This window comes from Ochotona curzoniae, unplaced genomic scaffold (genome assembly GCF_017591425.1).
Source record: "Ochotona curzoniae isolate NIBS_2020 unplaced genomic scaffold, NIBS_Ocur_1.0 patch253, whole genome shotgun sequence".
NCBI classification, from domain to species: domain Eukaryota; kingdom Metazoa; phylum Chordata; class Mammalia; order Lagomorpha; family Ochotonidae; genus Ochotona; species Ochotona curzoniae.
In genome coordinates this window covers 410,380-433,981 of record NW_024466810.1, presented here as the reverse complement: position 1 = coordinate 433,981, position 23,602 = coordinate 410,380, and the positions used below count along the sequence as shown (strand labels likewise).

Below are 23,602 nucleotides of genomic sequence, written 5' to 3'. Positions count from 1 at the left end.
TTTTTTAAACCAAAGATTTTTTATTTTTGATTCCCTTTTAGACAAATCTCTTGTAAGAATCATAAGAAAGATCATGCACAAATCACATTTTCTCTTTAATACCAAAAATACAAATTCAATAATTTTTTAAATCACTTTGAAATGATCCAGATGGCTTAAAAAAATGCTGCCTGGATTTTTTTTCCAGTCTCCTAGAATTTTCTAATCAGTGAGAATCATGCTGATCTTGACTATTATTTCCAACCACAAGAAAAAAGAGCCTCTGTACATGGAACATGCTGATTTCAGGAAACTGGCAGTGAGAGACATGGAAGGGAAGTTGGTGAAATGTGGCTTGAATTTGGGAAGCATCTCCCACTCTTTCCCCCACCCCAGGGTAAGGAAACACCCAGAAGCTTCCAGCAAGTTCCAAGCTGCATGAATCACTCATGTCTTCACAAGCCAGACCTCATTCCGACGTCCGTAGGGCTTCATGGGAGGGTCATAGCCAGTGCAGAAGTAGATGTCGCTCCGGTAGGTGGCTGTGCCCTCGAGGGCGGCACGCAGTTGGGAGGCGTGTGCCACGTAATCTGCCTCCTTGGCATAACCACCAAACTGCCTGAGGATACAAGTGGGGAAAGGACATGACCTTGAAGAAAGAAGGGATCTTACAAACAAAAAACAGGACACTCAACATACCTAGTATGACAGCATGCTAGAGCATAGAGGGATTTGGCTTTCCTTGTGCCTCAGTTTTCTCATCTGTGACATGGGAATATATCTGCTCTTTCCTCCAAATATATTATAAGCATTAAAATGCCATGGTGAGTGTGAAAAATTCTGTTGCAGGGTCTGAAGTACAGTTGGCACACACCAAACATGAGTTTCTGGTTCTTTCCTGAAGTGTCTTATGGAGATGCTAGGATGGCTTTTCCCCAGGGCCATGCCTTCCCTGCTTCTCTCTAGCTCCCTCTGCTGCCCCAGCTGCTCCACTTCTCTGCCTCTGTCACCAGCTGAAGAAGGCAGAAGGAAAAAAGGGGAGCTGGGTGGAGTTCAAGACCCATCCAAGGCAGTTCCGGGAACTGAGCCCACCACAGCACTCACACACAGTCGCTGAACAGAGTTCCTGCCGTCGAGGGTTAGCCCAGTGGTTAAGATGCCCGCCTCCCACCTGCTGCTCCCTGGGCTCCCTGGTCTGGCCCCTGGGTCCAACCTCTTTCTAATGTAGGAGCTGGGAACAGGTGAAGGCTCAGCCGCCTGGGTTCCTGGCATCCTGTGGGAGACCTGGGGTGAATGTCCAGTTCCCAGGTTTGGTCCTCACTGGATTTGGGGAGTGAACCAGTGGTTGGAAGATCTGTCGGTTTCTCTCTTTCTCAAGGACATCCATAAATTAAGTTAAACAAAACCCCAAAGCTTCAAGCCTTGGCTGCCTTCGCTCAGAAGAATGGAGAACTCAAAAACTGTAGGACTCTGAAGAAGATTTATGAGTAAGAATGCTCCTTAAACTCAAAAACTAGAAAGAAAATAACCTACATGTAATAAACGCCTCTAGAAAATATTACTCAGCCATTAAAAACATCCCAGGTGAATATTTAATAGCATAAAATGTTCATATGGGAAATTGTGAGTAGTTTGTATAATATGTATATGTATAATATGTATGATATGTTAGCACATATACTTAACATTCACTTTAAAATAATCATTAAAATATAATTATAGTGTGACCTAGACTACCTAAGATTGATTTTTTTTTAAGATTCATTTTTATTTTTGTTTGAAATGCAGTTATAGAGAGAGGGAGAGATAGGGAGAAAGAGAAAGAGAGAGAGCGCGAATCTTCCATCCACCATTCACTCTCCAAATGGCAACAACAGTCAAGAGTTGGACCTATCTGAAGCCAGGAGCCTCTTCCAGGTCTCCTCTTCTGGGTCTCCCTCGTGGGTGCAGGGTTGCAAGGACCCAAGCCATCCTCTGTTGCTTTTCCCAGGCCATAAGCATGGAGCTGGATTGGAAGTGGAGCAGCCGGGACATGAACTGGCACATGCATAGGATGCTGGTAGAGGATTAATTTACTACACCATGGCACCAGTCCCTAGTATTTTTTTTGAAATGTTTATTCCAAGAGTAATAGTTGCTTATTATCAAATTTAGTAAATGGTGAACCTTATTAAAGAGAAAATGGAAATAATTTATTACGCTGCACACAAAGACATTTTTAAAATTTGGATGTTTCCTTTTTTCCTTGTGGCATGCATGCAAACATACTTATTTTAATAATATTTTTTCAGATTATGAAAATAGTATGTATTCATGCACAAAATTTGAAAAAACTACAATGAAGAAAATTTTAGACATTAGATAAAACCATGAATGATTTTTATCAGGTTTTTCTTAATTTCTAAATATAAAAGAATTTCATTCAGTTGGGACTGTTATAATCATTTTATGTTCTAACTTCTCACCTAAGACTGCTTCCATATCATTAAATATTATTGGATCAATGACAAAAATAAGACAAAAATAATAAATAAATAAACCAACAAACTAGATACCAACACAGACCAGGACTCCAGGGCATAGGCAAGCTGGGGCCCCACAGTCCAGAGACAGGAATCACTCTTAACAAGCCTTCCTAGTCAGGACGTTAAAGCAATCTTTCCCCACAAAGCAAAGAAGCCTCTCCTGTATCAGCTGCTTCCCTGGCAGAAGTTGGGCACAGAAAAGCAAGAAAGTCTTTCTGTTCAAGGTTATTTTCTTTCTCATATCATCTTCTTTTCCCAAATGTGTCCTGTAACCTACCCTAAATACTCTGCTCTACATTTGGGTTCTATTAAAATCTTAAGGAGAGTCTAACACATCACCCCCAACCCCACCCTTTCTAGTGACCTTTGTGACTCAAAAGCCTGACTTTGCATGGGGCAAGATTGGGCCAAAGAATGCATTATTTGTGGTGGAGCCCTCTGAGTCACACTTGCCTTCTTTGTGAGTAGTTAGTCATGGTAGAGGAGGAGGACATGCGAACACCCAGGATTGGGTCTCTGAGGGATTGATTATTCGAATGTCTAGACAACAGCAGCAGCCCGAAGACAGCGCTGAGACCAGTTGGAATTGAAATTGATTCCTCAAATACACTGGAGGAAGCTGATCAGGCCATGGAAGGAAGCTAAGCTCTGGTGTCGTTTAGAGCAAAGAGGAGGAGACGGGATTAGCAGACAGGATGGATATTCAAGGAAGGGGTTTCTGTCAACAAGACTGCGAGAAGGCAGATCACTGTTTTTTTGGTTTGTTTTGTTTTTATGAAGAATGCCTTTAGGCTGGGAACCACTTGTCTGTAATGCATCACATGGGGGCAGGGACCTGGGAACAGGTGTTGTGTGCTTCCAGAAGCTTTTACTTGTGCTGATACTGAATTCTTTGTGAAAACAGATATTGTCTCTTTAAACTGATTTTGGAGAGGCCCAAAGAAGTGGTCCTCAAATGTCTTCATTTAGGATGGGCCTTTGGTTCAAGCAGTTAACATGTCCTTCGGAATGTCCATGGAGTTCCCTTTGCTTACAACCAGGCTTCCTGCTAATGTGCAGCATGGTGATGTGTTAGGCAGGGAGTCAGCGAATGAAGACGTTGAGAAGTTTCCAATAGCTTCTATCTCTAAATCTGAACCCCTAACCCTGCCCCTTTTTATGCCAATTCAGCATACCCTCTTTTCCATGAGGCACCCATCTCCTGTATCATAAAAGATGCCAAAATGAACACACACGTACTTAGCTATGAAAACCTTCCTCATGGAAAACACCATGACAACCTGCCAGAGGCCATCACATAGGTTGAACCCTGCCTAAACTCCACACCATCTCCATACTCCATTAGGGCAACGCCCCTTCCCAACAAAGGGGATCACTGCCTGCCTGGCACCTTCCTCTCCTGGTGGGGCTGTCACGATTACCTCTGAATGTGTCTTCTCCTTCTTTAATTCTGATCCGATTCTTTAATTTCATGTCTTTGCTTTGGTGGATTTTTATCTCATAAGAATCTGAAATAAAACCACAGGGAACCTTCAGCTGGCCAACAATGGGATGGCCCAAGTGCCTGGGTCCCTGTCACGCATGTGCGAGACCCAGACTGACTGCCAGACTGCTGGTTTGGGCTGGGCCCAGTCCTGCTTTTGCAGATATCCGGGTTTCTGAACCAATAGAGAGATGGTCTCTCTCTGTGCATCTTTGATAAAAAACAAAATAAGATTTAAAAATTCAACATTTGGAGGCAAGCTGGCTAGTGTGTATGCTCACGTGCTAGTTCTGCCACCTCTACTGTAGTGTCTTGGGCAAATTCTTCAATTTCTCTGAGTTTGAAGTTCTTTAAAGTTTCATTTATTTTTACTTGAAAGGCAGATTTATAGAGAGAATAGAGACAGAGTCTTCCATCTAGTTGGTTGATTCCCCAAATGGTCACAGTGATTGGGGCTGAGTCAATCCAAAGCCAAGAGCTGTCAAAGTGTCCCGTGTGGATGCAGGGCAAGGACTTGAGCCATCCTCCACTGCTTTCCCAGGCCATTTGCAAGGAGTTGGATAGGAACTGGAGCAACCGAGTCTAAAACCAGTGCTCATGTGGGATGCCAATGCTGCAAATGGAGCCTATTCCATCACCTCACTGGCTCTTTTTATTTGTTAACTAGGATAATAACAACATCATATCAGCAGGTTATTGAAAGATGAAAGGAGAAAAGATGCTGCAACTTCTCAGTGGATGCCTCTCAAGTGGTAAGCTCACAGGAAATGGCAACTATCAGGGCTGGCACTGTAGTACAGTGGGTAAAACCACTGTCTGTAACGCTGGCATTCCATATGGACACTGGTTCCTGCTCCTGGCTTTGGCCTGGTCCATCCCTGGTCACTGCAACCATCTAGGGAGTGAATCAATCAGAGAATGGAAAACTTCTGTTTCTCCCTCTCTAACTCTGACTTTCAAATAAATAAATCCTTAAAAAGGAAAGAAGGAAAGACAAGATGGATGGATGGATGGGAGGATAGGTGGAAGGAAGGAAGAAGGGAGGGAGGGAAAGAAGGAAGGAACAAACAAGAGCTAATTGCCATCCCAATTTCCCACAGCATCTTTGGGGCTTTGGTTCCAGGTCCTTCACAGATACCAAAATCTTTGATGCTCTCAATCTCTTCTACAAATTGCATAGTGCATAAATCCAATACACATCTTCTCACATACTTTAATTCCTCTCCAGGTTATGTTTAATACCTAACACAATGTAAATGCTATCAATAGTTGTGCTATATTCTTTAGAGAATAAAGGCAAGAAAAAAGGCCTATATATGCTTAGTATAGATGCAACATTTAAAAAAAATTTGTTTGTGGTTGGTGGGCTCTGTAGATACAGAGGGGTTGCCTTTGGTTTCTTCTTTCAATTTCTAGTCTCCCAAGGCAAGTGGCATGAAGGAAATTTAGAGTAATAATGCGATCTGGCTCCATGAGCAGTCCTCAATTTCTCAAGGAGGACTGCTCTCAAAACCCCATTTTATCTTGTAACACAACTCCTCACCCCTATTCCTGATCTTAATGCTTCATTTTGCTTTTTCTCTTTCTGCTCCATTAGAGCACGATTCTCTGTTTTTGTCCACTAATATATCCAGAGCACCATACCCAGTGCCTGACACATGTCAGACACTACCATGGAATGGGCCATTCTGGGACAAAGCAAAGATGACAGTGTTTAATTCCACTATTGCAGTGAGGGTTTATGCAGCGTTGTTTGTCCCCAGCTTTACTCACTCACCCACTCACTCACTCACTCAGATAATAAACATTTAAGCACCTACTATGGGCACAGTGGTGAAGGCTAACACAGAACCAACAGCAGCCACATTGGAATGAACCTGACAGCCACTCCAAGCAGTTTGAACCTGACCCTGGATTCAAAGCTGAACACTAAAGTATTTAGGGTAGGGATGGATGCAGTCAGACTGTGATTAGATAGACTGCATGTACTAGTGGCAGAAGAGGATAGGGGAGATGGCAGAGGGGTGAGAGACACAGCCAAGTTTGAGCTCATGAAGGCCGGAACAAGGGCAGATTTGAGAAGTGATCAGATGTCAAGGCAGATGGAGAGTAGGAGACTCCTCAAGGCTCCTGTTGAGCCTCTAGGTGGCAGCAGATCCTCAAGTTGCAACAGGGGCCAAGGGCTGAGTCACTTTGGAAAGCACGAGTGCAGGTGGGTTGTTCACGATTCGGACCATGGATGTGTTGATACGTGCATCTGTGAATTATATCCACACAAAGATATTTTCGAACACTGCTCATCTTCACTCCTCTTAAAGCTAGTGTTTATTTTTCACCTACTTTAAAGGCAGAGGGCCCAAGCGCTTGAGCCATTGTCTCCTGCCTCCCGGGATACAGCAGCCTGTATCTGAATCTGCATGGGATGTGGGCTCCCAAGTGGTGGTTTCACGGGCTGCACCACAATGCCCACTGCTTCTCCCCAACAACGATCAAGTAAATATCCAGATGTATTTCTGACGCTGTGGAAACCTCTTTAGACTTGGGAAAGAATTGGAGTCAGACATGAATTTGGGAGAGATCTGGGAGAGAAGTCTGGGAGTCCTCAGAGAGTAGGCTTAGATGTAGCCTGCGTGTGTGTATAAGGGGCCTGAAGGAAACAAAACACCCATGCAAAGGGGTGCAGCACCCACCCCTGACCCCTGCCTCTCCACCTAGCAGCCTCCATGTTGGCAACAGCCCAAGATTTTACACTGCAAAGTTCTACTTGTACTCCAGCCAACTTTACAGGTGGCCCTAGCCTTCTCTCCAAGGAAAGCACCACAGGAAAGTCCCCTCTGCCCGGTGCCAAGGGGGCTACCCAGCCTGAGAACACTGGGTAATAAAACTCAGGAAGAATGTCACCTATCCACGCAAAATTCTTTTGTTACAAGAAGACAAGGACCTCTGTTCCAGCCACCTCCTATAACCCTGGCGCAAGATAAGGAGAGATGTGAGGCACGGCTGTTGTGCAAATGAGATCAGAAGTTATGCTCTGGGAGTCCTAACGCCCAGCGGTGGGTGGAGGAAGAGGGACTCCACGAAGGATCTGCAAGAGAGGCAAAAGGAGACCCAGCAGGATGTGACAGCGCGTGTCATGACTCACCGCTGGAGAGAAAGAGATCTTCCACCACCTGGTCCCTCAAATGTCCATGAAACCCAAGGCTGGGCTGGGGTAGAAGCCAAGAGCCTGGAACTCCAACCAGATCTCCCACGTGGGTAGCAAGGATGCCAGTACTTGAGCCATCACCTGCTGCATCTCAGGGCGCACATCAGCAGGAAGTCGGAACAGAAAGCAGAGCTGGCATTCAAGCCATGTACCTTGACACAGGATGTGGGTATCCCATGCAGAGTCTTAGCCACTGTGCCAACGCCAGCCCATACCTGTTCTGGTGTTTAATTTCCAGGTACCGAAATCTTTGTAATTAAGGTAAAAATGCCCCTGTTTTATCATGGAAGCAATTTCTTTTTAAAAAAATATTTGATTTGAGATACACATAAATGGGGACAGAAAGAGAACACAGGAGAACTCCTGACTTCTGGTTTCCTGCCCAGACAACTATCACAGCTAGGGATGGACAAGGTCAAGGCCAAGAATTGGGAACTCGGTTCAGGTCTCCCATACAAGCAGCAGGACCTCCACTATTTGCACAAATACCAGTTGCCTCCCAAGGTCTGCATCAGGAGGCAGCTGGAGTTAGGAATGGGAGCCAGGACTCAAATGCAGGAACTCTGAAGTGCGCCTTGGCAAATCTGAAGTACTTGACTAAAGACCCAGGCCGTCACGTAGGAATTTTACTGAAAAATGAACACAGTTCATCCTAATTCCATTTACAGAAATGCACAAACACGCCAGGGAATAAAGCCCACCAGGAAGTCAACCCTGCAGTGTGCAGGAAGCCCAGCGCTAGGGGCCCTCAGCTGCCATCATGGGACAAGCAGCTTACCCCTTCCCGGCCTAGGTTCCTGTGTGCTCAGGGAGGTGACACAGCTCCCACAGCTCTCTCAGTTCACGAGCACCTGAGTGTGAGGTCAGGAATGCTCATAAAGTGCTTTGAGCTTCTTTTGAAAGGAGATAAACACACAGCACAGACACTAGGTTTGTAAGCCTGTTAATAGGTCTCCAACTCCCCAGCTTCAAAGAAGTTGTCCTCTAGGGCATTGTATTTTATCTCCGCCAGTGTCAGGACAAAGAATCCGGCTACCATGGCAACAAAGGAATCAAACACACACATGCCCTGGATTCCTGAAACACCAAGGGAGTTGATTAAAAAAAGCTGGAAGAGTTGGGGGTGGGGACAGGGAAGTTGAGGGGGAGGATGGCGCAGCATTAGCAAGATGCAGCTAACCAAGGGGGGCTCTCGTCCAAGGAGGCCAGAAGCCATAATGTGTCATCTTTCAGGGAGTGTTTGGCGCAGGCAAGGAGGAGAGAGATACAGTGACTCTGGGCCTGCCCACCCAGCTCTAAAACTTGACACGCAACAGGTCACGCACAGTGGTGGGAGTCAGCTGGGCATGTAACTGTGTGCAGAGCAAAGGAATCAAGGCAGAAAGTGCCAGGTGCCCACCAACAGGAAAACAGAACTGGGAATGGTTGTTTCTGACTCAGAACGTGAAGGGGAAGTGTTCCCGGAAGACCTAACCTAAGCCATTATTTTTAAGAATCTTTGTGGATATCAGCAATGAACAACGTGATAACATCCCTGACCTCCCAACTAGCAAAGACTGAGGAGAGGGTTTCCAAAGAGCTGGATGAGGACGAGTGAAAGTCTGGAAGAGGATGCTGGGTCAGATGAGGTGGGGAGTGAGTTGTTGTGATGTTAGATGGACAGTTGGAGGGGGCTGGGCTGTGTCGTGGCATGCAATAAATGCCATGACATAGAATTCTCACTAGACTTTCCTGCTTGGTGGGGACCCAAAGTCCACTCACCCCCTCTTCATGGGAATGGGAAATTTCATTACCAGCTGGGCTTTGGTCCAAGCCCATTGTGTGCTGAGGTTAGGGCAGGCTGAGGCCCACTGGGGAGGCTTCGTTTTTTGTTTGTTTTCATTTTACTTGAAAGAGAAAAGAAAATCTTCCAACCACTGGTCCGTTCCCCAAATGCCCACAGCAGCCAGAATGGGACCAGAACAGGGCCAGGCTGAAGCCAGGAGCCAGGAGCTCAGTCTGTGTCTCCCATATATGTGGCTGGGATCCAAGTATTTGAGCACCCCCCTGCTGGCTCCCCCTGGGTACACTAGCAGAAATCTGGGGTGGAAACCGAACAAGAACTTGAACCCAGACACTGTAACATGGGACACAGGTGTCTTAACAACTGTGCCAAATGCCCAGCACAGGGGAGCGACCATGACATGATTGATCCTGTGGACATTTTGGAGGGGCGGGGCAAAGGTGGGGGACTGAAATTAGTAGGTGATAGCAGTTGCTCAGGAAAGTGGGGATAAAAATGTGCGGCAGGATGGATGGGAAGGAAGGGACCTTGGCAGGTGACAGACCTGGGTCAAAAATTAAAATATGAAAGGTGATGAAGTCAGAATTACATGGGAGCTGGTGGGTAGGATCATGAAGTGACCCTTAGAATGTCAGGAAACACAAAGAGGCACCACGTGGGGGAGAGTCTGAGTTCCACGTGGGACGCACTGAGGTGGGAGACACTCGGGGAGCTTGATGGAGTGCTGCCTCCGGGGGAGCTGGCAGCGTGAGCCTGCTGCTTGGAGGAAAGGCAGCTCTAAGGGCACTGTTTAGAGTATCACTCATGTGGACATGGTGATGGGAGCCCCTCCCACCTCCCAAGGGCTCATGGGACAATTGGCTGCTGGAAAAAAATGAAATGGTGACTGATTAAGTTTGAGATACACACCGTTCCTATTGGCAGGAGTTTTGGAGGTAACTTCAAGATTACAAGCACTCAATCCACCGCAGCGGAACCGTCACACGTCTCTCCAGGTGGGGTTGGAATGCTCCCCAGGCCAAAGACTTCAATGCCCAGTCAGGTGTCCACTTGTGTCAGATTTTAGTTTTCAGTAGAAGTGTTCATCCCTGGAGTTGGTGTCTTGGCACAGCATGTTAAGTTACCAGCTGTGACACCAGCATCCTGTACAAACACCAGTTCAAGTCCTGGCTGCTCCACTTCAGATCTAGCTCTTGGCTAATGCGTCTGGTAAAGCAGTGGAAGGTGGTTCAAGTACCGGAGCTCCTGACTGCCCTGTGGGAACCTGGATAGAGTTTCAGGCTGCTAGCTTTGACCTGGCTCACCTCTAGCAGTTGTAGTCATTTGGGGAGTGAATCAGAGGATAGAAGATCTCTGTGTCTCTGTAACTCTCCCTGTTAGAAACACTCCTCCGTATAAGTTCAATCCATGGATACCTGTTCTTGTCTTTGGAAAGACACAATCCTTATCTTGAGACACTGGTCTGAGTTTGCCTTTAGAATGTGTCTCCCTGTGTAAGCTGACAGAGACCTTGTTCTCTGTCGTATCTTTAGCACCTACACAGTTGATAAGTACAGAGTAGGTGAGCCATGGAATCTACCTTTTCCCCTCCTTTGGATGAATGAATGGATAGAAGAATGAGCAAATGACATTAGCTTTGTGTTTACATTGTCTGATGAGATCGGAGTCAGAGGTCAGGGTAGGGAGTGACCAACAGTTGGCTGACAGTGGCAGCTGTAAGAAGGAACCAAGTTGTGCTGGGGAGAGAAGTGCAGGGGTACAAGTAACCAACAGCCTTCTTTCAAACCCATCTAGCCACTTCTTACTGAGCACCTGGTAGATTTTAGCCAGAGGTCCTGCCTCAGGAAGCTTGCATTCTAGGGGAGGAAGGAGTGACAAATAAATGAACAAAGAATACAATTGCAGAAAAGTGATGCAAAGAAAAAATAAAGCAGGATTGGCAAACAAGTAGAGGGTTATTTTTGATAAATTGGCCAAGAAAGCCCCTTTTAAATTGAAGTGAGGGAGCCAAGTTTGGTGAGTCAAACTCAATCCTGGGCCCAGTTCCTTGTGACTACAGAGTACTGCAGTGATCTAAGAAACTCCACCAACCCTGATCTGTAGCACTCACATGGGGGCCACACAGAGATTAGGGGGCGGGCTCTTTCTTCCAGTCCAGGCAGAGCTCCCCGTTTGCTGGTGGCTTCCCCTGGGGGGCCTGAGCCTTTACAGGGCAAAGCAATGTCAGCAATCCTGGGTGCCAGGAGCTGACCCGGCTCCTCCATAGACACAACTAAACTGACCTTCGGAGCCAACGCCTTGTAAAGCCCATTGCAGAAGATGAGAAAATTGCCCAGGACAATTTACCGAAAGTTACAAAACTCATTCCTCCCTTGAGTGGAGGCTTCAAACCAAGCATATCTGCCATAGCTTTGGCCTTTTTGTTGTTGTTGCTCATTCCAGTAAAGCCTTAACTCTCACTGGGAGGTGACATCAGGATGCTAAGATTCTGTCTGCCTTCCACCAAACATCATGGGGGCCATCCACAGCTGTTACTTCACCCTCATCACAAAGCAAAGAGCAGTTACTCTGACCCACAGCTTGAAGGCAAGGAAAGTGAGGCACAGTGAGGCTCAGCAAGGTGCCAGAAGTTCCCATGGTCACTCAGTGGTGAGCTGGCACTAGAGACCAGGTCATCATGACCCTGGACCCCTGATTTTCAACTCTTTCCTCTGCACCCAGACATTTCTAGCAAAGTATGTGAAAGCTTCAGACCTCAACTATCATTGAGAACCCGATGCCACATGCCGAGCTCTCTGCTAGTTGGCCTTCATAGAATGACTGAGGACAATAGCCCGGAATGTCACCACGAGTCTAATGAGAATGATCCCAAGGTCTCTTGTGAGGACTAAAATATTCTGAGAATATCATTTTTTCCTTTAGCATTCTATTCCTCTAAAAAGCAGTGATAATTAACATTGATAATAAGCATACAGTCTTCTTGTAGACCTGAGGAGGGATTGAAGGATGTAAGACTTTCTTTTATGGAATCAAAGTTGCTGTAGAACACCCTCATTGTGTTACTTGGATTGTACCTTCGTATTTGAAATAGTTCTTTTGCCTCTTTTCATCTCTCTTGAGTGGAGACAGAAATAGCACAATGATAGGAGGGGGTACTTCTGAATGCCTATTTGTCAGGGCAGTGACGCCATGTGGCTAACTGAGGAAAGCCTAGATGCTAAATTAGAAGTACCAAAAACAAATGCACAGCTAAACATTATACTTGGTACTTTCATTTGTTTATATTTAAAAAGAAATCTCCATAGATGTGGCTTTGATACTTCTAGATAGAAGTCTTTTTACATCATAAAGGATGAGAGTTCCTAGGAGAAAAAGCTCTAGGGAAAGAAATGTCACACTGTGTTGGAAACATGCAATCCCAGCAGGCAAGGAAGATGCTAAAGATGCTCGTAGTTTTGTCCAAAGGACTGAGATGCCAGCTCGATGAGACCCTCAGTGGCCAACAGTGGGCCAATCTGAGTGTCAACAACTGCAACATTCGATAGCATATCCACATCCATGTTCATAATGAACAAAATAAAGATGCAGGGACCAGCACGGTAGACTAGTGGCTAAAGTCCTCACCTTGTCCTCACTGGGATCCCATATGGGCGCTGGTTCTAATCCCAGCAGCCCAGCTTCCCATCCAGCTCCCTGCTTGTGACCTGGGAAAGTAGTCGAGGACAGCCCCAAGCCTTGGGACCCTGCACCTGCGTGGGAGACCCAGAAGAAGCTCCAGGCTCCTGGCTCTAGATCAGCTCAGCTCTGGCCATTGTAGCTATTTGGGGAGTGAACCAGTGGACAGAAGATCTTCCTCTCTGTCTCTTCCTCCTCTCTGTATATTTGACTTTTCAATAAAGATAAAATAAATCTTAAGAAAAAAAAAAGGTAGGGGAATGGGAGAGACAGGAACTGGGGTGGGATAGGGAGTCAAATCTAAGTGGGAGCTCACTCTTGGGTCTCATCCTGCACTTGGATGCTGTGAGAACGAGGGCTTCCTTAAATCTGTGCTGGAGGTGCCTTGCTATCCCACTGCAGGAAGACTTCCCTACGTGCTGCGGAAGGAAGCAGCGTGGCAGCTGGATGGCCCATGCCAGCTGCATTATACAACCTGTCCTCTGGGGGGCCTCACATCACCTGGCTGAAGACTGCCCTTAGCCGGGAGCCTCACTTTCCAGGAAAATCTGTCCCACCCTAGGCTAAAGAGCAGAACAGTGAAATAACTAAGTTGGGGAATCCCTGAGAATGGATCAAAACTTTGCCTAGTGCCAGATTACTAGTACAATTATTTTTCATGAAGTTGCTCTACAGCGGAATTAACCCCTGCGTGTACGGTGACTACTGGCAGAAATCCCCCCTCTCCATAGTTCGGTGCCTGTCACACAGCAGGTTTTTGATAAATGGAGACTCACAAATTATCTAGAAGAGATGTAGTTTCTGGAGGAGATGGGGTGTCCAATCATTTGCACCTGCCACTCCACGGTCAAGGGAACATGACCCCATCTGAGGTCCACAAGGCAACACAAGGAAGACATCAGAGTGGGTATATGCTCTACCCAAAGGGCCACGGTCATGAACTTCCTGGGGGAGGTGGGTGATGGTGATCTCTCAGCTCTGACAGGTACTCCCTGCCTTTCTGCAGTGCAGTGGGAGCAGGGGGGCGGGGCGATGAAAACCAGTTACTCCTCAGTCCTATATGATCTCAAACCACAGCTTGACCTATGCATTCTCAGAGGCATCTCCCTGCATAACAGGGTGGCGTCTCAAGTGTAAGCTGAGAGAACAGCCTCTTGACCAGCAATGTGGCTGTTGGCCAAGGTGTTCATTCCGAGAAAATGCCAAAGTGTGTGCTGTAATCTAAAAGATGCTACAGTGATTCAGTATGTCTGCCTTGATTCAACACCAGCGCTCACTGGCGATGACCTGGGGAGGAAAGGATGGGGAGCAAGTGTCATGCTGGGATGCTGAGAGCACCACCTGCTTACATGGAATAGACGGTGATGCTGTCCCGCTCCTCGATCTTGATGCTCTCATCGCTGGGGGAGGGCGGGTTGCTCTGAAACTGGTTTGGAATCCGGAACCAGACTTTCAGTTTCTTCTGTAGGGAGCCATCTTCACTGGGGAACACAGCAAAGGAAATAGGGACCGTCATCCCCATCCCGATTCCTACAGACATAAAAACAAACAGGCAAGGTGGGCATTCGACGTAGTGAATGTTCAGGGATGCAGGACACACGTTCTTCTCAGTCCTCTTCTAAGGCAGTGTTGCTTCGTCCTTAATATTAACAATGCATATTTCAGTTATTAAACACTCAGCACTGGGCATTTAGCCTATTGCTGAAGACATTGTATCATACAGAAGTATTTGGGTTCAAGGCCTCACTCTAATTCTGGGTTCCAGCTTCCTGCTAACGAGCACCTTAGGAAGCCGCTGGTGAAGGCTCATGTGACTGAGTTCCTGGCACGTACATGGGAGCCCTGGGATGAGTTCCTGGATCCTAGCTTCAGCCCTAGCCCCGTCCCAACCCCATCCCAGTATCAGCTATTGTGGGCATTCGGGAAGTGAAATAGCAGTTTCTCAAACAACTGTATGTATGATTGAAAAATATAGTTAGACATAAATACCTCTTATCTATGTACATTCATTTTAGAAGTATAGTGTTACGTTAAGGGAATTTTTTTGGCGATATATTTATCAAGATTGCAGATATAAAGACGCTTCCAACGGTTTATGGAAAGTGCATCTTACCTCTTATTTTTCCTTAAAGACTTATTTGAAAGGCAGAATAACCAAAGGAGGAAGAGAGATCTTCCATTCTTTATCTCACTCCCTAAATGCCCTCCACAGCCAGGGATGGGATAGACCTAAGCTGGGAGCCAGGAACTACAATCGAATCTCCTGCCTGGGTAGCAAGGGCCCAACTACATTAGCAGGAAGCTGGATTGGAAGTGGAACAGCCAGGACTTAAATGGGCACTCTGAGATGGGTCAAGCAACAAGTCAACCTACTGTGTCACAAACTGGCCCCAATGTATACTATCTTTTAATTCCACTTTCCATGAACTTTTTTTATGTGTATGAATTATTTCCTACATAAATATAAATTTTGAGAAAATATTCCAAAATATGGGGAAGTTTTTGGTAATAGGATATTCACTGGGGTAGAGTTTATAATTCCATTAAAAGAGGAATATGTCTATGCAAGCTATGGGCATATGATGTAATGTAGCTTATCTATGAAAAACCAAGCCTAAGAAGACGATAAATAGTGGAAAACAGACTAACGTGCAAAATATGTGATTGTAGGAATACTAAGATTACATTTCAAAACCTACTTTTTTGTTAAGATTTATTTACTTTCATTGGAAAAGAAGATTTACAGGAAGAAGAAGAGACAGAGGAAGATCTTCCATCTGCTGGTTCACTCCCTAAATGGTTGCAATGGCTGGAGTTGAGCCAATCTGAAGTCGGGAGCCAGGAGCCTCTTCTGAGTCTCCCACATGGGTACAGGGTCCTAAGACTTTGGGTTGTCCTCAACTGTTTTCCCAGGCCACAGCAGAGAGCTAGATGGGAAGTGAATTTTCTCTAACGAATTTTGATTTCACATATAATTTAAAATATGTTACAACAGTGTTTTAAAATGATATATTGTTGGTCAATTTATTTTCCAAAGCCTGATTACTTTGTTCCAAGTAGCTTTTACTATATTAATATAAATCTCCAACTTTGTAAATTATCAGCTTGTGACATATCCTAAAAATAGAACACAACTCCTTTTCCACCTGTTTCCTGATCTTTTTGGGGTGCAGCCAGTCCAAAGTGCAGTCCAAATTAGAGGCTTTCTTTATTCAAAAACGAAAAAGTGGAGGAGGGTTTCCTGAGCAGCGGTTCAGATCCTGCTTTGTGCTGCTTGCATTCCACAGAGCCGCTGGCTTAGAGTCTTGACTCCGCCTCTCATTCCAGCCTCCTGCCGAGTACACCCTGGGAGGAACCAGGTGCTAGCTCAAGTAGTTGGGTCACCTGTAGTTTTAGGATCATGGCCTTGGCCTGGTCCAGCCCTGAGTATTGTGGGTATTTGAGCAGCCAATTGAAGATCTTTCTCTCTCTGCTCTTCAAATAAAATGAAAATAAATAGAATTTACTTATTTGAATGACAAAGTGTTCTCATTTGCTGGCTTGCTCTTCAGTACCCACAATGGGCAGGGCTGGGTTTGGCTGAAGGTGGATTTGGGGACCTGATCCATTTGGGTAGCAGGGGAGACTTGGCTGCCACTTCCCAGGGCGTGCCTTGGATCAGAAGCCAGCGATTCCCACGTGGGATACAAGCATCTTCACTGCTAGGCTAAATTCTTATTCCAAGAGCTTCTTAAAGAGCCACTCATAATAGTTAAACATGGTGTACATGCTAACAGGCACATCTTATGTAAAGTTTCAGGTCTATCATTTTGATAGAGGTGAGCCAGTGTGGATGGTCAAATTGTTAAGACAGGAATCCTCAGACCACTGGCTCCTTCATCCCACCGTCAGAATGAAAGCTGGCACCAGCTACACTCAGTGCCCATGGTCTCAGCCTCTGTGCCCAGCAGAATCGGCGGCAGTGGGGCTGGCTCTGGGCATGGCCAGTCTAGGGTGGAAATCTCAAATAAGAATTCAGCTTTGCCCTCTGCCTGTGACGTGGTATATTGTGGGTACTTCTTACCTAATCAACCAGTACAAAGATATGGTAAGCACTATGGGGTTAAACAAACCAAGAAGTAAAAAGAGTAAAATAGTTTCATACCTGGGAGAAAGCCCTGAATCAGGGATGCCCAGCAGGGACTTCTTAGCAGAAGGGTGGGCTGGGCCAATATCAAGTTGGCCTTCCGAGAGCTTCCTGCAATAGACTCCTTATACAAGAGGCTCATGTACCACCAGAGCAGGTGTGACCGGTGCCTTGTAGTCCCTCCCTTGCACTTTCTGCTGATGAAGTGAGATGGATAAAGTTCACCTCCATGACCAGAGCCATGTCCCACAGGGGTACTCACCTTTGTCATTGGTGCCTCCCACATACTTCATGACTTTGGGCATTGCTTCTCGGAGAGCCTCATCCACAGGTTTGTCTGTCACTTCCACTGTGGCAAACTTCCCTCCTTCACAGGCTCTTTCTTCATAGGAGATGTCTTTCTGGAGACACAGAAAGACACTGCGCTTACCAGACACCAAGTGGTAACCCGTGATGCCTTCTAGAAGCAGTAGGAATCCAGCTGCTAGAAGTATAGCTGTTACCCATCTGGCAGACCTCAGTGTAGTACCTAGCTCCTGGCTTCCACTTGGCCAGCCCAGGTGATGGTGGGCATTTAGGGGAATGAGTCAGAAGATGGTAACCTGTTTTGTCTCAAATAAATTATTCTTTTTTTTTTTTAAGAGTTTAGCTGCCCTAGGTTGGGCAAGTAGGCTTTCCCAAGATTTTAAAAACTGAAGATTCTTGACTAATAAAAGGGGTGTGAGTCCCAAGTAGACATAATGATCCCTAGGGGAGGTTCGGATGATAGGGTCTGGGAATGGTCTGTATTGTCTGAACATACAGAGTTAATATCTTAGCGTTATATTTGAATGTAAAAATACCTACTGGCTTTGTGATGCAAAACAAGATAAAAAGAAGTCAGAGAGACCCGAAATTTTAAATGCCAATTTCATACTTAAGGGCCACTTCCTGTGGGCTAGAGGGAATGGTTCCAGATCAAGGTTCAAGGGACAGCAAACGGGCCCTGGCTTTGGGGTGATATGCCTGCTCGTCCTGAGGGGAGCTGTGAGGTCCTCTAGTTGTAAGCCTAGCTTTCAGAGTGCCTTCTGGAGTAGGCTTCTTTGTTGGCTTGTTTGTTTGAAAGGCAGCGAGACAGAGAGACACAGAGAGACTCTCCATCTGCCAGCCCACTGTCCCAGATGCTCACAGCTGCCGGAGCTGGGCCAGGCCAAGGTCCGGAGTCTGGAACTCCATCTGGGGCCACCATGTGGGTAGTGGGGGTCCAGCTGCCTGAGCCCTCCCTGGCTGACCTCAGTGGCAGTCCACCTGTAATGTTGGAAATGCTAGAAGCACTTACTCAGGGAATCACAAACTTGCAGCCATGAAAGGGATTTTGGAGCTCACTTAGTGTAACCGTCTCACCAGAGAGGAAATGAAGAACCAGAGAGAGTTGCCCAACATGTCATAGTTACTAAGTGGCTTCCCGCCCTCAGACTCCAGGCGCATGCCTGTTGCAAGAGTCTCCTGATGGCTTTTGGGGGTGAAGCAAGCATTTTAACCTCTTTTCTTTAGCCCTTATGTTAGTTATTATGGGCAGACACTTGTATGCCCAAGTCAAACTCAGAGAAAGGGTACTAGATGTCATTTTATGCAGTTAAGTTTTACATATGGAAAGATCTACTGGAGAAAGGGCCAGCTGGCTCCTTCCTTTGATCTTCCCATTCTATTCATTCAACTACCAACTACTGAGCTACTATGTGCAGAGCATTGCGCGAGATACTCTGATAAAGAGATGAAAACTAGATATTTCTTTTCTGAGCATTAAACAGGTGAGGACTGGAGCCAGTGCAACAGCTCCATTGGCTAATCCTTCGTCTACAAGCACTGGCATCCCATGTGGGTACTGGTTCATGTCCCACTTCCCATCCAGCTCCTTGCTTATGGCCTGGGAAAGCAGTGGAGGATGGCCTAAAGCCTTGGGACCCTGCACCTGTGTGGAAGACCCTAAGGAAGCTTCTGCCTCCTGGCTATTGGAGCTCTTTGGGGAGTGAAGCAGCAGATAGATCATTCTGTCTCTCTGTAAATCTTCCTTTCCAATAAAAATAAATAAATCTTAAAAGAAAAAAAAAAGAGGTGAGGACCTTGAGGGCAGTAGGGGAACACCGAGGGGACTACTTAGGGTAATGTTGGGGGCTTGGGTGTGTATGTTTACACATCTGGGTGAGCCAACCTAACTCTGACATGCTTATAGGTAGGTAACCTGTAAGCATGTCACTGCTTCACTGATTCATGGAACAAACATGATTGAAAACCTTTGCTACGTGCCATAGACTTAAGAGATTAGAATAATCTGGATGGATACTTAGGGTGGTGAGTAGAAATACACAAATAATTCTGATATGATATAGCAACTCTGAAAACTTGAGAAAAGGGGATTCCAGCTGCTGGGGACCCTCAAAAGTAAAAGAAAGGATTCTGACAATGTCCTTTGGGGCAAACCAGTTAGGTGGGCCACAGCAAGTGAGAAGGCCAGATCCCAGAACTGAAAGGCGGTTTCACAGCCTTTAGCCCAATGATGGTGAGCTGCTTGTAAGCCAATCTACTCCAAATGAGTTTAACTGGCTTTTGTGATCTAAGCGCAGGATTCTGCAGTGGGCGTTTGGCACGGTGGTGAGACCCCACTTGGGAAGCCTCATGTATCAAAGTGCCTGGATTCGAATCTCCACTTTGCTTCTGATTTGTTTCCTATGACTCCTCACCGTGAGAGGCAGAAAGTGACAGCTCAAGCCCTTGGGACCCTGCCACTGCCATGGCAGACATGGACTGAGGTCTGGGCTCTTGGCTTTAGCTTGGCCCACTTCCAGCCAGGGTAGGCATTTGGGGAGTGTCCCAGCAGATATAGAATATCTGTTTCTCTGCATGGCAAACAAATGAAACTAAATCTATCACTAAATGACTAAGCAGGTGACAAAAACACAGAGGCATGGCTGAATCTTGAGAGTGGAGGCTCTCCTGGGCAGAAAGGAGTCATCCCAAATGGCACAAGTGCTCTGAGCTCTCGGGTGGATGTGCAGCAAAGTGCACTGCAAGGCCTGAATGAGCCAGTTTGCTCTGAGAGCCCTGGTAATAAAGCCTATCAGCTATGAAGGCCTATTCAACTCCTCCTCTTCCTCTCTGTGGACTCTGGAAGCAAGCTGACCCTAGAGCCTCAGGCATGTGTACATGTGCACAAGACAACGAATCCTCCTAGCACCACCTTGCATATCCCTCCTCCATCGTGCTCCTCGCTCACTCTCCTGGATGCTGGCTTGCTTCACTCCAGAAGTTGCATTGGCTAGGTTCTTTCTGCCTGCCTGTGGGGACTATGGCATTCCTTGTCTGCTACTTCCCTTCCCCACACACACTTCCGTAAGGTGTGTTAGTCAACTCTGCATGACTACAATGAAATACTTCCTGGATAACATCTCCTGGAGTGAAGCAGAGTCACCTTGTGCTAAGCCAGCTGGACCAAAGGGCACCTTGGGTTGGTTTCATTCATCTACAGACTCTCATTGGAAGCACTGGACCACTGTGACCACTTAGGTGTGAAAGATGGATGTTAGAAATCTACCTAGCTCTCCAGGCAGCTCTGTCCACACCTGCAAAGCCAGGATTGCCTATTTCTGCCGAGCACAGACATCTTAAGTAACATGGTGTTGATTCTCAACATTTAGCATCCTACATGCATTTCTGGTTATATAGAACATATTTATAGACTGCCTTCACTCCCTCGCTGGTTAGCCTTTCCTCCCAGATTCTACATGAGGACTGCAGGCAGCAATTATTGACGCCGATTCTCAATATCCAGTAGGAAGTCAGGTCGTGTTCAAGTTCCAGACAAAGGCTTTGCAAGATGCTTCTTCCTGTGGGATTTGCAAGGTCAGTTTTCTTCTATGACCTCTGCTGTGGTTTGTACACCATGGTTTTAGAAGCCTGCTTCTCACTATAAGAAAATATTTATCATGGCAATTAACAGGGTACTTTCTATTCCATTATTCCAGTACAAAAGCAGGATTTGAACCCAGGCTAGCGATCCTAATCAATGAGTATAAGGTTGGACACAATCTGATAAGGAGGTCAGTCAGAATATCAGTTTCGCTCTGAGCAGCCACACGGCCTCCTGATTCAGCACAGACAGATGCCTATTCGTCCTCCCTGAGCAGGAAAGAAGGCACCTGATAACGCCTGCAGCCACGTGTGCCCCCCGCCCAGCTCCTACAATCAGTCCTGCACACTCCTGCCACCTGGCCCACACAGCATGCTATCCACTTGCCCAGACTCTCTCCAAGGCATGAAACATAACTTTAGGGCGAGGCTCTCTTCCAAACAATGCATCCTGGCTTTGCATATTAAAGCAGGTTTACAAATATCCACAAGTATTTCTTTATTACATCAGCATTGCCATTCTTGTCACAGAGTTGAGAAATCTGTGGGTTCAGAGTGGTTGGGCTGACAAGTAACCTATCCCAACATTTCCTGTAAAACTCAGGGGTCCTACTGGGTGCTGTAACCCATCCAGGTGCTGGGTATTCTGTTGAACCATTTGTAATGGGGGATCTCATTTAAACTTCAAAGCCATCTACAAAGATAAGAGCTATCATTGTCACTCATGAATAGCTTCAGAGAAGCAAAGTTACCTGAGACCACATAGCTAGTAAGACTGGAGCTGAGTTCTGATATAATGATATTACCATATTTGTAGAGTGCTCAGTTTATAAAATATTTTCATATTTTAGAAATTTAACATAGGAATCCTGGAAAGAGTTTTATACCCATTCAACAGTGTCAGAAACCGAGGTTCATTTGAAATGCATGGTGTACTTCAACCTGAAAGCAGTCACACACTGTCATAATCCCACCAAATGATGGGGGAGAGCGCCACATCAATCCTAAGGCACTCCATCAGCAACAGGTGACACCATATGCACAAGGGCCTAACAGAACAGAGGCACTTTGACTCAAGGAAGCGGTCACACAGATAAAAAAAAAAAGAGCTGAGAGGCCACACAGGGGCAAAGGAGGGAACCTGAGGTTCGTTAGCACCCAACAGGAGAGAGAGGAAAGATGACCGGGCCTACCAGTTAAGACATGTCCCACACAGGAGTGTCTGGGTATGCCTCCTGGACGCAGCACCTGACTCCCACTTCCAGATAACAGTACATCTGAGAAAGCTGCAGTCACAGCTCCTGCCACCCACGTGGGAGACCCAGGTGGCTTTCTATGTCCAGCCCCAGACATTGCAGATTTGGGAAGTGACTCAGCAGATGGGAATTCCCAGTTTCTCTTTGCCTCTCAAGGAAGCAAATCAGATTCTAGTTTGCCTTACAAACGTGGCAGCACTGGCACACATCACTGCACAGCAACGGAGCCACCATGCGACCCTGGCTTATGGGGTGCCCTGCTCACTCTGCGAACAGCAGGGGACACTGAGTCAGGGATAGGAGGGGTAACAGGTCTCTGGTTCCCTGACTAGTCCAGTCTCATTGGGTCTAGAACTTGTGGTCATCACACTGACCACTGTTAAGAGAACAGTCTCTTAATCAATAAGGTCCTGTGATGGGAGGGTTCCATAGAGGGTACCTCAAAAAAGTTGGTGGGAAAAAAGTTTCTTTGGGTGTAAAAACTGTTTTAAACCCACATCTAGCTTTCTCATAATACACAATTTCACTAGCACTTCTGAGGAGCTCTTCTTTATGCATGGTTTTCAAAATGGTTTCGTGCCAAAAGAAGTTTACATCTTCTTAAAATTAATTGTTATTATTTTAAGGGGCAGAGGAGAGACAGAAAAGGAGAGGGTGCTCCCATCTGCTTGTCACCGTCCAAATGCAAGACCAGGCTGGGCCAGGCCGGGCCGAGTCCAGCCATCAGCAACTAGGGCCAGGTTGTCCACCTGGGCGGCAGTGTCCGCCGCCACCTTCTAGGGTCTGCCTTCAGAGTCTGGGATTAGGAGCCAGAAGTGGTAACCTGTACCCTGACATGGGATGTAGGCATGCCAGGCAGGAGACTAAAGCTGTTTTCACGGGGGCTGTCCCAGATGGCCCTGTTGGCATCGGTGTAAATTCAGGAGAACATGCATTTATGCCCTTCTCATCCAGGCACCTAACTCCAGCAGCGCTGGTGGCCAAGGACACTGTAGCATGCGAGGCCTTTGCCGATGCGCGTCCACCGCGCTCCCGCATACCTGCGAGGCCCCACCTTCGGCCCAGGTAGGACCCCCTGCTCCCGACCCTTCGACCCACACCTGGGGCATTTACATCTAGACAGCATCGAATTGGCTCTTCTACATTCAGCTCTCCAGCACTGGGAAGTTTCTGGCCCACAAGACCCTAGTCAATTGTTGCTGCACTTAAATGTCTCTCAGCAAACTGTTCGGGCCGTCTGGGAAGTCTAGAGGAACGCATGCGTTCAACAAGTGCTGTCCAACTCGCCATGCTGGGGTCCAACCTCCTTCCACTCCTCCCCCCCCCCCCACCCCAGCAATGCCCTAGGACCCACTGCAATGCCCTAGGACCCCTGACTTCCCTCTCCCGAGTGCTGGACCACAGGGGGCCGCTCCCGTGGAAGCACCCGGAACGCACACGGAAGTCCCTCAGAATGCCCTGGGTACGACCCTCCTCCAGGCCCCGGCAGCCCTGCGGGCCTACCTTGTCCCCTTTGCTCAGCACCTGCCAAGGCCATGTCTCTACGCTCCCGAACAGGGAGTTCCTGATCATGCCCAACATGTTGTCGTCTGGGCACTCCGGAGGCAACGACAGCTGCGGGGTGCAGGAGAGGAGGGCAGGAGCGGCCTGCAGGGCGAGCAGGGCGGCTGAGGCTGGCGGGGCGA

General features: G+C 46.9%; 1 protein-coding gene across 1 annotated transcript; it reads right to left on the bottom strand.

Moving 5' to 3' along the window:
- LOC121166850 (heme-binding protein 1) lies at nucleotides 1-23,602 on the bottom strand. The gene is made up of 4 exons (XM_040996153.1): nucleotides 23,421-23,602; nucleotides 17,039-17,177; nucleotides 14,000-14,180; nucleotides 1-598 (listed from the first exon to the last, which is right to left on the bottom strand). Exons 1-4 carry the CDS (start codon nucleotides 23,496-23,498, stop codon nucleotides 427-429), a joined length of 570 nt encoding a protein of 189 aa, XP_040852087.1. The 5' UTR covers nucleotides 23,499-23,602; the 3' UTR covers nucleotides 1-426.